Here is a 12,249-nt window from a genome sequence, read left to right on the forward strand (position 1 = left end):
AACATGCTACCTGTGATATTACCTGTCCATTGCTGTGGATATCTGGGTGATGTGGCTCCGTGTGTGTGAGCTCGGTCACAATAGTGGTGGTGGTGGTACTGTTTCTGCCTCCAATCAGGGAGCTGATGGCAGAGCCCAAACACGATGTTGGCTTTTCTCTCTGCGGAGAAGGCGTGTGCTCCACCTTCTCGTGATTAGTGGAAATCTTCTCTGAGGGAACGTCTTTCTCCGTCTGTTTGGAGGGAACGTCTTTCTCCGTCTGTTTGGAGGGAACGCCTTTCTCCGTCTGTTTGGAGGGAACGTCTTCCTCCTTCTGCTCTGAGGGAACATCTTTGACCTTTGATGGCGAGTGCAGAGCAGAGGTAGGTGGAGTGGAACAAGGTACATCTTCAGTCACCTCTCCATTAACTCGCACTAACCCGTCCATCTGAGGGGGAAACACAGAGAGGTCAGGATACAGGAATCACATCATTTTCAGTAACACACATTTATGCTTGTTGTTTCAAAGTTTTTTTTTCATGTTTTTAATATATGTCTAATACATTCTCCCATCAGTTATATTGTTATGAACTACTTCTTTATGTTCAAAGTTTAGGGTTCCGTTAATCTAGCCACAAAATTATAGAAGAAAAACAATACAAAGGTAAATAGATGACAGAATATGTGAAATGTCAAGAAGTTCAAATGTTAGCACTTCCCTAAATACAACAGACACCTCCTTTCATTGGTGCATGCAGTCATGCATTGCGCTGGAACAGTGAAGTATCAGATGATGCTGAGTGCCGCGACTGATATGAAGCTCTCACCTTGACGGGTTTGTGTCCGGACTGTGTGCTCCTGGGCTTGCAGTAGGGTTTGGCTGCCAGCAGGGGGACGGGTCGGGGGGAGACAGGTCGGGGGGAGGGGAGTGTGTATGTGGGCTGTGTGGTGTGAGGCTGCACCTGAACAATTTGAGGCCGAGCGTGATTGGTATGAGGCTTTGTTTCTTCTGCAGCTGGTGGTTTTTGCGGAGTGGTTGGAGACTCTGTCGGTTTGGCTCGAGGCTCATTTAGTTTAAGGAAATGAAGGGGGACATTTTCTGAGATTGTGACGGGGCTGAGGGGGCTGCCAGGTGACCCGGAGCTGGAGGAGACCGAAACTGACGTCTCTTGTTGAGTTCCTTTTGTCTCCATGTCTTCAGGCTCTGTGTGCCTCTGCTCTTTTATCACAGGTTGTTCTGGTTTGTGCGGCGGTTCTGATGTGTCATCAATAGTGGGAGTCAATGTGTTCTGCTTGTCCGCCTGATTATGTTCCTGTTTAGAATTCGAGGTGGATCTGGGCAGTTTTAAGCTGTCCAGTGTTGCGTCACTGATGGTGAAGCGAAGAGCGTAGCGCTGTAAAACCATGGCAGCCTCTTCTGGAGTCCCTGCATCCCTGTAGGCTTCACACAACTCGAGCTCTCTGCGCTCCCTAGACAAGAGAAGTAGAGAGACACAAAGCATTTGGTGTCCAGGCAGTGTTTCTGATATGGTTTTGCTATTGTTAGCGTGTTGACAGAGATCTAGGTTTACATTTGTTGATCTCACGTTAAGGGCTACAATCAACACTACAAAGAGTATCAATATCATCCTTACTTCTCCTCTACGATCTCTTTGTAGGTTTTAATGCTTTTCCTCTTGTTACTGTCAATTCCCTCCTCCTTCATCCTTTTCTCCATCCTCTTCCTCTCTTCTTCCTTCTTGATCAGATCCTGTGATGCACAGCGACGCCGATTCTTCCAGCGAGCCAAGTCCTGTCATGAGTTCATAGTGTGAAGATTCAGGTTATATTCATGTTCAAATAACATTGATATTATTTAAATAAGATGCACAACCTATTTTATTTTTCAATGGACCTCACTAACTCAGAGTCTTACGTTTCTCCAGGGGTCGTCGTCCTCCTGAGAGTTGTTGTACTGCTCGTGCATGCGCTCGTTTCGTGATTGGCTCACTGGCGGCAAGTGTCCCACCTCTTCCTCGTTAAGTATGTCACTCATGCTCACGGTCCTAGACAAACAAATATTGAATAATCTTTTATAAATTACTGAATACACTTTGGCATATTAAGTTGGTCAAATTTGGCTCTGCAAAACAGAAAATATTAAATTAATGAATTCATTGTTAGTGTCGAGCACTTACGATTACACAATACAAATGAAATGTGTTTTAGGTTGACTTTTAAAATCTGTCCAGATGAAAAATAGCCTCTTGGCTATTTGGCACATTTACAGAAATGTTCATTAATGTGCACTGTCCCTGTTGAATAAATGAATAAATAGAAAAAAAATAATAATAATGTAATAAATATAAATACTCATTCTAAGATCGAAGTGGAACCATGAGGAAAGAAACATGCCCTCTTTTTCAAAAATGGATAGATGATGTAGACAAAGATAGTCTACAAGATATGAACATGAAGCATAAAGTTAAAACAACCAGTAAAAGTCCACCAAACACAAATATTGCATTATAATTCTCATTTTCTTTTTTCTTGATTTATATTAGTTATGTACGGTAAGCTGTTTCCAGAAACAAATCAATTCAACAAGCAACCGAGCAATCATATCTTACTTCTTTTGAAAGGACAAACCCATTTCCTCAACCTAATCATTGGGTAATATACTTCCAAACTATTCATTATTTTTTTTAAACAAAAAGTGTCAAAGAGAATTACATGAAAATAAAAAAAATGACAATAAAAAGCTGCATGTTAGTAATGATGATACACAAAGGTGAGCATAATGTGAACGTGTTTGGATGTTCCTTTGTAATGAAACGTGCACAGCGTGTCAATATTGTTTTCATGCAGAATCTCGTCACGCAGAAAGACTTACTCAGTGTCCTCAGACATAAAAGCAACTCGCCGGCTCACCCTAAAACAATAACAGAGTAAAGTGAATGAGAGGAAGGAGCAAGTGAGGGAATGGGCAGCAGCATAAACGCTAACGTCAATTCCAACCGGATAAATGGTAGAGGGAAATCTGAGAAGGGGGAGGCATGACGACACAAAAAGAGCATCTCACATGATGGGAGGCAGATCATCGTCGTCCAGCCAGAATGGTTTCTTTCTTTCGTTCATTTCTGTCTTTCTCTCCTCCACTCTCTCCTCTACACTTGACTTATCCACTTTACAAGTTAGGGAAGTGGCAGAGCTGGACGACGGAGCAGAGAGGGGCTCTGTAACATCTGTCACAGAGGTTTTAGGGATCGTCATGTGTCCCTCTTGCTTCCCATCCGCCCCCTGCCTCTCCCTCAGACCGGCACACTTAAGGAGGGTCGAGGCTCTGGAGAGCGAAGCCTGAGGTTCTGCTGCCACGGTAACGATGCTGCTAAAATCCAGTCACAAGGCCAAGGTTACCAGCAAATACATACAACGCATAAATCAAAACTGAATCACGGACAACAGAGGCAGTGCTGAAACCTTTAGCCATGTTCCATGTTGCAGGATAAAAGAGAAGAACAAGGCCTAAAGAGTCCCCTCACCCAAATTACAAGAAATGTTTGATTGCAATTACATCTTATGGTATTTACTCATGCTAGATGTGTGTTCATTCTCAAACATTTTCATATATCTGCCTTCAACACTATGCAATTAAGGGTATTATTGCAGGGATACTGTGCAGTGAGGCTGTCATTAATGAATATAAACCACAAACATAGTGATGACCAATCAGAGTCGAGTATTCAACTAAGCCGTGTAATAACATGCGTAATGTGTAAGTGTTTATGTTATATTCTTATTCATACTATTCCTATATTTTAAAATCAAAGGTCCCATTTTTTTTTTTACACTGTTGTTATATATTATAGTAAATATATTTTAACCTATTCCTAGTTCTGCGCATTTATTATGTTAGCTATATATTGTCGAATAATGCACATATTTTTCTTATTTATATTTTTCTTATAAAGTATCTTTGTTTATAACTTGATAAGGAGAATCTGTAGGGTAACACAATTTCCCCCCCCAAAGGATCAATGAAGTTATTTTTTTCTTATTATATGGGTGAACCAACCAGAGAGAAGCAGCTGTTTTTTGCCCCATTGTGATTCAGCTGTGACTTATACTTTAAACACAGAGACAACAGCCAACCGCTTCATATTCAAGTCGAACAAAACTACCAACGTCATGCCAAACAAAGTCAATGTTAAACCTCAACAGCAAATAGAAAAAGGCCATATTAGTCCAAACCAAGCACAAACCTCACCAAGCCATATGAGAAAGAGAACTCTAAGAATGCAACCACAACATCAAATCAAATCCATCATATAACCTTCATATACAAATAAAACAAATGAAGTCAAGAGTCCAGCTGCAGGCACTCACACATGCAGGCTTGGAACCAAAACAACAACACTGGATCAGCTGTAAATCCCCCACACAGTTGTATTAGTGTCCGTACTGCAGGTAATTTAACTTGCAAACACACCCCAGTCTCTTCATCACTCAAACACATGAAATACCTTTCACTGGCCATCTTCTCAGTGAGTTTCGGTCTGCTGTGCAGAGGCTTCATTGCAGACACAGGGGCGACTTTATACTTCACTGATCCAGGTACCGGCAGGAACTGGTTTCTGGTCTGATTTGTTTTGACTGAACTGGGTTTTACGAATGATCCGGTCCTTCGAGCCATCATATCGTCCTTCTCCAGGTCAGGCAAAGGCTCGTTTTCATCATACTCATCCTCTTCATCGTCATATTCTCTGTGAGACGTTGCTCGGATGACAGTCCTGTCAGGTGTTTCCATGGGAACTCTGGGTTGCTGTTGCTCCACTCTATGAGAGAAACTCCTTGAATTGAATAAACATCAAGCTCTCTTTCTGGATGTAAACCACACCGAGCGTGTTAGTGCTCCTCCTCACACTGTTAGACACACAAATCTCAGCCCACCTGGCTTTTACTTTCTCTCTCCTGTCTGCCTGCACCTCCCTTCTGTTCCGCGGAGCCGCGTCAGTGGTGACCTCGCCTTGAGTGCAGCGCTTGGTACTGGGCAGAGGCAGGAAACGGTTGAACGTCGCTGTAGAAGTGCTTTGTTTATGGAAAACTCCTGTCCTCCTTGCCATCATGTCGTCTTTCTGAAGATCTGGGATCCTCTCTTCTTCCTCCTCCTCCTCATCATCATCCTCCTCTGCTCTTTTCTCATACTGAGCCAGACGTGCATCCATCTCGGCAGGAGTAGGAGGGGTCTCAGGGGTGCAGGGTGGGAGGTCAGTAAAAACAGGGGTGGTTTGATTGAGGTCAGCTCCATCCACCTGGCTATGAGAGCATCATATAAAGCTCAAACAGCAACAACAATAATACCCAAACATGCTACTATGTTAGTGCACAAGTGGTGACCAAGAGTAAAGAAAAGAGAAGGAAAAGAAGAGAAGAATTAAAACTGAAAACCATTCCAAAGAGTGTTTTAGGAGCCGATAGATTAAGGTAAGAAAAACCATGCAAAAGAGATGCAAAACTAAAAGAAAAAGCCCTTTGACCAGAAAAAATACATTATAGAAGTGCACAAATTGTGCATTTGCTATAATTGGTGTCTGAAGCCCGACCATCACTTTTAAGCGGATATCAATCTTGATATTTGAGAAATTAAGAAACCTGATATAATGGCCAATACATAAACCTACATTTTTGACCCAAAAAAAAGGGGGTTTGTTATCTATGTAGTGAAGACACTTTTTAAATACTTCCTAAATCATGTCTTTGATACTTCAAATACAAATTGTTTATTATATTACTAGTTGTCACAGCAGCATGTACATGCATGTGTGCGTGTACCTTTGTTACCTACTATTAAAACTACAAGCAAATCAGGACAATGCAGAGAGAGGTGCAGCCACACTACCTACTTTACTAATTCAAAAAAGCCTGAAATGTGAAAGATTATATAAATCAACATCACAAGAAATTATATTAAATCCTTCAATAGATAATATAAAAAGATAGGGACCTATTTTTTTGTCAGTGCAGTCCACACTAATGCAAGAGACTTTGGATTCAAGACACTGTAGCCTAAGTCGTATTTGGCCTCGTCCGTACCTGCGTTCCCGCTCTGAAAGCTGGGAGCCCAGACCAATAGTAGGCATGGCTACAGTTGCCTTGGAAAGGAGTCGTCTTAGCAACTCCGTCTCTTCCCCTTCACTTGATGCGATTGTGTCTATTGGCTGCTCGATCTCTGTCACGCCCCCAAAGGTCACAACTTTGCAGTGACCCCGTCTAGCCTTTGCTGATCCGCTGAAAGGACTTCCATAATTTTTCTCCAGACAAGCCTGACACACGGCTGGGGCCGGGCTGGCCTCACTGTAGATACAATCTCACACATGAAGGCATACGAACACACACACAAACACACACACACACACACACACAACAACAACAACCAGGAGAAGAGCAGGGGGGAAATAAAGAGGGCGGAAAATAAATCATGAGCAACCAGAAAGAGAGGATCAGACTGTGGAGACAAAGGAAGCATGAGTGGGAAATGATGAATCAGACAGGAAGTGTGGATGAACAGAAGGGGACAGAGCATGGGGTTGTGTACTTAATGACTTCCACACACACATACATTCACAACACACACACCAAGCACACTAGGTATAGTCCCTTTTCCTAGTAACTGCAGCTCTACTGGGAACACAAAAAACTCTTTATCCTATCTAATGACATCAGTGCTGAGAGGGGGAAAAAAGCCCAAGCAGTGCTCTGAGCCAACAGTCCCCTTCTCTTTTGGTCACACACCAATTCCCAACTCTGTTTCAATGCGTGCCAAAGAAGACTGACGAGGTCTGAAGAGCACAATGGTGAGGAGAATGAACATGCTGATGAGAACATGGGGAGAAACTGAGACCAGAAGAGAAAGGAAACTAAGATTTGGTGGTGCTTACAAAAGTGTACTAGATAATAAAGACTACAACTGGTGAAATTGGGTGTAAATGGGTGTAAAATGGGTCTAATAACAGTGTAACATAGGTGTAATAACAGTGTAATATAGGTGTAATAACAGTGTAACATAGGTGTAATAACACTGTAATATAGGTGTAATAACAGTGTAACATAGGTGTAATAACACTGTAATATAGGTGTAATAACAGTGTAACATAGGTGAAATACAGGTGTTATAACGTTGTTAAAATATGTATATGTGATTGCCCATTTAAGGGTTAAATGTGTCCAAGAAAATAACTCATGAACTTCTATTTACATTATGGAGTATTTACCATGGTATTTACCTGTTAATGTGTTTCTATATAAATGAATTAATCATAACAGCTAAAAAAGACATCATCAAATGGACTATTTCGGTTCACAAAAAGTAATAAACAGGAAGATATCCTACATATAATAAAAAATAAAATGATTGTTGGTAATTTTGAATAATAATGGAAGTATTGAAGTAATATATTCACATTTATGAAACCCCTTACTTTGTGTAGATAACATAGATGTTGCTGTTTATTTAGGAATCAAGTTTCATCGGCTTTCCAAATAAAGCACCACATGTAGTAAAGCCATTGTTTGTTAGGGATATAAGCAATATCCCTTTAAATAACTGGATTGCAGCTTCATCTGAAAGGCTCTGTAGTGCAATGTATCTCCTACCTACAGTCCATCTGTTTAAGACTGAAACTGACACACACACACACACACACACACACACACACACACACACACACACACACACACACACACACACACACACACACACACACACACACACACACACACACACACACACACACACACACACACACACACACACACACACACACACACACACACACACACACACACACACACACACACACACACACACACACACACACACACACACAGCACTTAGTCATTATCGCCCACACACTTGACATACAGCAGCATTTAAGTGCTTTGTACTGCATGTGCTGAAACAGAGAGAGTGTGTTGGGCACCTGGGTTCAGTCAACTTGAGTCTCTCCCACCTCTGCATATCTTTCTTGCTCATTGGGGCAGAAACAAAGCTCATTGGTCCGTCCCTGTGAGGGAGGGACTTATTCAGAGCCCGCCTACGAGCCAGGTCATCCTTCTGCTTATTAGGCGTTGCTATGACCTTCCCCTCTTCTCCCTCTTCCTCCCCGTCCTCCTCTTCCTCGTGGCGAGGGGCGGAGTTTAGGAAAGGATTGTCTCGGCGTGTAATGATGTCAGGGACTTTTTCCTTGTCACTGTCCAATCACAGAGCCAATCGCAACACACAGCAAACAAAGTTGAGCACACACACGTCAAACCACGAGTGACCACAGCACGCAAAGAAGGAAAAAGTAGGAAAATGTGTGAGAGTTGGAGAGCAAATGGAAGAGAAATGGCAGCACACACAAACAAACTTCAGCTAACCTGATCTCCTTCTGCTGCAGTGTTTGCTGCGAGGCTCGTCTAATGCCTTCCCAGCGCTCCCTGTCTTTGCTGCTACATGCAGGTGTTGGGACAAACTGGTGCACCTTGGGAGCAACCGTGCCGCGATGAGCTCGTCTGGATGCTAGATCGTCTTTACGAACATCCGGGACTTTCCGCACCTCGGCTTCCTCTTCCGCATCAGAGGAAGAGTCCCACGCAGATTTCTGAGTGCTCAAAAATTCATTTTCGCAGCGAAGGATGATGCTCGGGGACGGAGACCTCACTTCCTGTTCCTCCATTGTTGGAGGGCTGGTGTAAAAAGGTCATTCATAGGTTATTAAAATCCTTTGTTGCATGCTGAGAGCAGAGGTAGCGTCGTGCAAAGTTCCCATTTGACATGCATCCACAATTTGTGTAATATTGCAAAGTCCCATTGATTAAATCATAGTTCACAGGCAAATGTATCACCTGTCAAACCAACCGAGTAGCAATCCATGCCCATTACAAGTTTGTTTACAATATTAAAGGAAACATTTGCCACCTTATGTGAATGCCCAATCACTGTTGATGGTAAATGTGATTAACTGAAGCAATACAATCCTTAGTGTTTGATATATTCATAAGAAACCTGAGATAGAAACTAAAAGCTAAAGTAGTTTCTAGATGTTCATTGCATCCAACTACGTCCTTGACGCATCAAATGACAGTGTTATAATTGAATGCATTTACCATCAACACTGATGTAAACACTAAACACTAAGTAAAAGGTGGCTCAATTTCCCCTTAATAACAGTCAAGACTTGAATCAAGCTCTCACATATAAAACACAGAAACAGTATCGAGCAGTTAGTCAGATCTCGATCCCAAAACGCTTTATAAATAAGCCAAATTGCTCAAACCAGATATCTGCACAAACCCAAACCTCCAGTGTGAATAGAGCACCAGAAAAACACACAATTAAAATGACCATCATAACGATCCGTTAGTGAACACGACCAAAAACTGTCAAACCACAGCAGCTCTCATGCCGCTGCTCTCTGACCTGCTGTAGCGAGCGGCAGCAGGCAGAACTTTAATCCCTGCCTTCTGCAACCTCTGCAGCTTCTTCTGCTCCAACACTTCCTGCGTCACTTTTTCCTCTTCCTGTTTTTCCTCATTTTTCTCGGGTGCCCAAGTGACAGTCTTGGGAGTTCTGTGTTGCGGTCCAGTTGTTGTGGACTGCTCTTGAGAGGCTTGACTGGGGAACGGTGTGTAACGGCAGGGACAGATTAGGGATGATGAAGTGTGTGTGTGAGTGTGTATGTGTGTGTGTGTGTGTGTGTGTGTGTGTGTGTGTGTGTGTGTGTGTGTGTGTGTGTGTGTGTGTGTGTGTGTGTGTGTGTGTGTGTGTGTGTGTGTGTATGTCTTATGTGATTCCTCAGCTCCTTTTATGTATTTTTCCATTGCAGCTCTTAATATGCTTTATTTGTATCTGAATTATTTAGTGCACTGATTTGCTGGTCATTACCTCCGCTGATCTCCTTCCTCTGTATGTGTTTTTCGGCGTGGAGCGGGGATGTAGCAGCTGGTGTTGGTTCGGTTGGGAAGAAACTGGTTAAAGGGAACGAAGCTTCTTGATTCACTGCTGGCCGTCCGTCTGGCCAACATGTCATCCTTCCTCACATCTGGCCTCCTGCTGGGGGCATCAGCATCCGAGTCGCTGCCTCGTCCTGGGCAACAAAGGGCGATGGAGCATGAAAGATTACAAAAAAAGAGTGAATAAGGTTAGAAAATATGTCAGGAAGTACTTTTAATGAGTCCTTACATCAGCACCACTGCAGAAGCTTCTCAAGACATACCAGCCACATTCATAATATCTTTTGTGCTCATAGCGATTTTTCCAGTGAAGGGAATTTCTTTTGAAATGGGTCATGACAGATTATTTTTAAGTTTCTTTACAGCTTCAAGCAACGTGGACACTGAATCTAAGTGAAACCATCCTTTTCAGAACCATTCTGTATTGAATAAGACATGAGACTAGCGATAGAGACCATAAACTCATTTAAAAAGTAATAAATCAAGTGAGAAGTAAGATTAGTTTTACATAGACCTTTAAACATTTGGATTTCTATTTCCAACTAGTGGAGTCACTCCCTGCTACACAATAGAAAGAAAATGCAGGTTTAGGCACAGCCGCATTGCCTAGGACTGGAGATAGCCCATTGCTTATAAGAAGTCAGACTAAAAACAAAAGCCATCATACAGACTCTCAGACAGATTAGGAAAAAAAACAACCAAGGTTAGTCCAATTTATTTAAAAGAGAATAAGGGATATATCAACACGTTGAGCATGTCAGGTTTCGGTTTTACCTCTGGACTGTCTGCTTGTTTGGTAATATGTCTGATTTGTCCCCAAATCTCAGCTTTGCTGGGTTACTGAAAAATACGACCTACATTACAGTAAAAAATGAATCATTCTCTAAATGCAACGCTCCATTGTGACAGCAGTGAGAAATATCACTTCTTTCTGTGGCAACTTTTCAAATGTATTGTACATGCATCGATGCAGCATTTTTCAAACACACAAAAAGAGAGAATAAGTATATTTATATTCCCTGACTTTCTTTCGTGTTGGGTAATGAATATAACTTGGTAAAGCGACACACTGTCTCTCGGACCTCCTGGGAATGTATGGATAGAGTCTATTCCCGGCTCTCGAATAGAGTTTTTCTTGTCACTCTGTTGTACAGCAATGCACGCATTTCAAAGTGTCAACGTAAAAGACACACACAGGATGCCTGTCACACACACACACACACACACACACACACACACACACACACACACACACACACACACACGATGTTGACCTCAGCTTGTGTTTCCCAGGTTCAAATATTTTATGATTGCTACCCAGATCAACAGCTGCTGCATCTGGGGCACACACACACACAAACCCCAACCCACACACACACACACACACACACACACACACACACACACACACACACACACACACACACACACACACACACACACACACACACACACACACACACACACACACACACACACACACACACACACACACACACACACACACACACACACACACACACACACACACACACACACACACACACACACACACACACACACACACACACACACAGTGTCTGGACGTTCAGCTGTTATTCACAGGCCACCTGACTGGCCATAACATACCAAGGTTAAAACCCCCACACGTGAGTGGACAGCAGTCGGATTATTTATGGGTGAGTGGGTTTTGTATTCCTGTTTTAAAGGGATGTTTGAGCAATATGCTTATTTGCTATTTTTAATAAAGTTACATGAGAAGATCTATATCTACTCTCATGTTTGTTGAAAAAGACTGGGGCAGACATTCAGAAATATTATATAAAGACACATCAGAACCAACCATCACTGTTGCCTCGATTCACCACATCAGGAGAAGGGCTGTGCTGTGAGCGAGAGCCAATGGAGTCCAGACTGTCATAAAAAGAAAGAAAACTGGTTTAAAAAACACATTATTTCAAACTCACGTGTGGGTTTTGTATCAATGGAACCAGTTTTAAAGTTTCAAATGTGTGTCTCTAAAATTAGGAAGTAGCTGTATTCAACCTTTCATCAGTTATCTGAAATATCCCCGCTGTGTGCGTCTATATATTCTGGTATGTGTGTGTGCTGACAGATGTCTCTCACCTGTCTAGGGAGTTGTCACGAGTGTGTTGCGGTGGAGAGAGAGAGTCACTTCTCTCAGAGTCCCAGCAGTCGTAGCCGCTGTCCCTCACACTGCGCTTCTGTGAACCGTCAACACTTTCATCACCTTCCTAGAAACACAAATAAAAAAAACATAGAGCATTAAAACAATAT

At 42.4% G+C, this 12,249-nt stretch overlaps 1 protein-coding gene across 8 annotated transcripts in view; it reads right to left on the minus strand.

Annotated features, from left to right (window-relative positions):
* The window catches only part of LOC307034653 (LIM and calponin homology domains-containing protein 1-like), a 29,441-nt gene that overhangs the window by 7,060 nt on the left and 10,132 nt on the right, over window positions 1-12,249 (minus strand). For 2 of the 8 annotated variants that reach the window (XM_079673484.1, XM_079673480.1), the window contains exons 7-22: window positions 12,079-12,206; window positions 11,795-11,865; window positions 9,884-10,085; window positions 9,419-9,613; window positions 8,377-8,685; window positions 7,938-8,207; window positions 7,612-7,638; window positions 6,052-6,312; window positions 4,909-5,274; window positions 4,482-4,808; window positions 3,041-3,346; window positions 2,852-2,890; window positions 1,895-2,024; window positions 1,614-1,771; window positions 807-1,449; window positions 23-427 (exon numbers count right to left, since the gene is read on the minus strand). In XM_079673484.1, the coding sequence (XP_079529610.1) occupies window positions 23-427; window positions 807-1,449; window positions 1,614-1,771; window positions 1,895-2,024; window positions 2,852-2,890; window positions 3,041-3,346; window positions 4,482-4,808; window positions 4,909-5,274; window positions 6,052-6,312; window positions 7,612-7,638; window positions 7,938-8,207; window positions 8,377-8,685; window positions 9,419-9,613; window positions 9,884-10,085; window positions 11,795-11,865; window positions 12,079-12,206 (3,837 nt within the window). The remainder of the gene's footprint in view (window positions 1-22; window positions 428-806; window positions 1,450-1,613; window positions 1,772-1,894; window positions 2,025-2,851; window positions 2,891-3,040; window positions 3,347-4,481; window positions 4,809-4,908; window positions 5,275-6,051; window positions 6,313-7,611; window positions 7,639-7,937; window positions 8,208-8,376; window positions 8,686-9,418; window positions 9,614-9,883; window positions 10,086-11,794; window positions 11,866-12,078; window positions 12,207-12,249) is intronic. The other 6 variants (XM_079673481.1, XM_079673482.1, XM_079673483.1 and 3 more) reach the window with 6 other exon arrangements.

The sequence above is a fragment of the Notothenia rossii genome, assembly GCF_949606895.1.
Source record: "Notothenia rossii genome assembly, chromosome: 1".
Taxonomy (NCBI): Eukaryota; Metazoa; Chordata; class Actinopteri; order Perciformes; family Nototheniidae; genus Notothenia; species Notothenia rossii.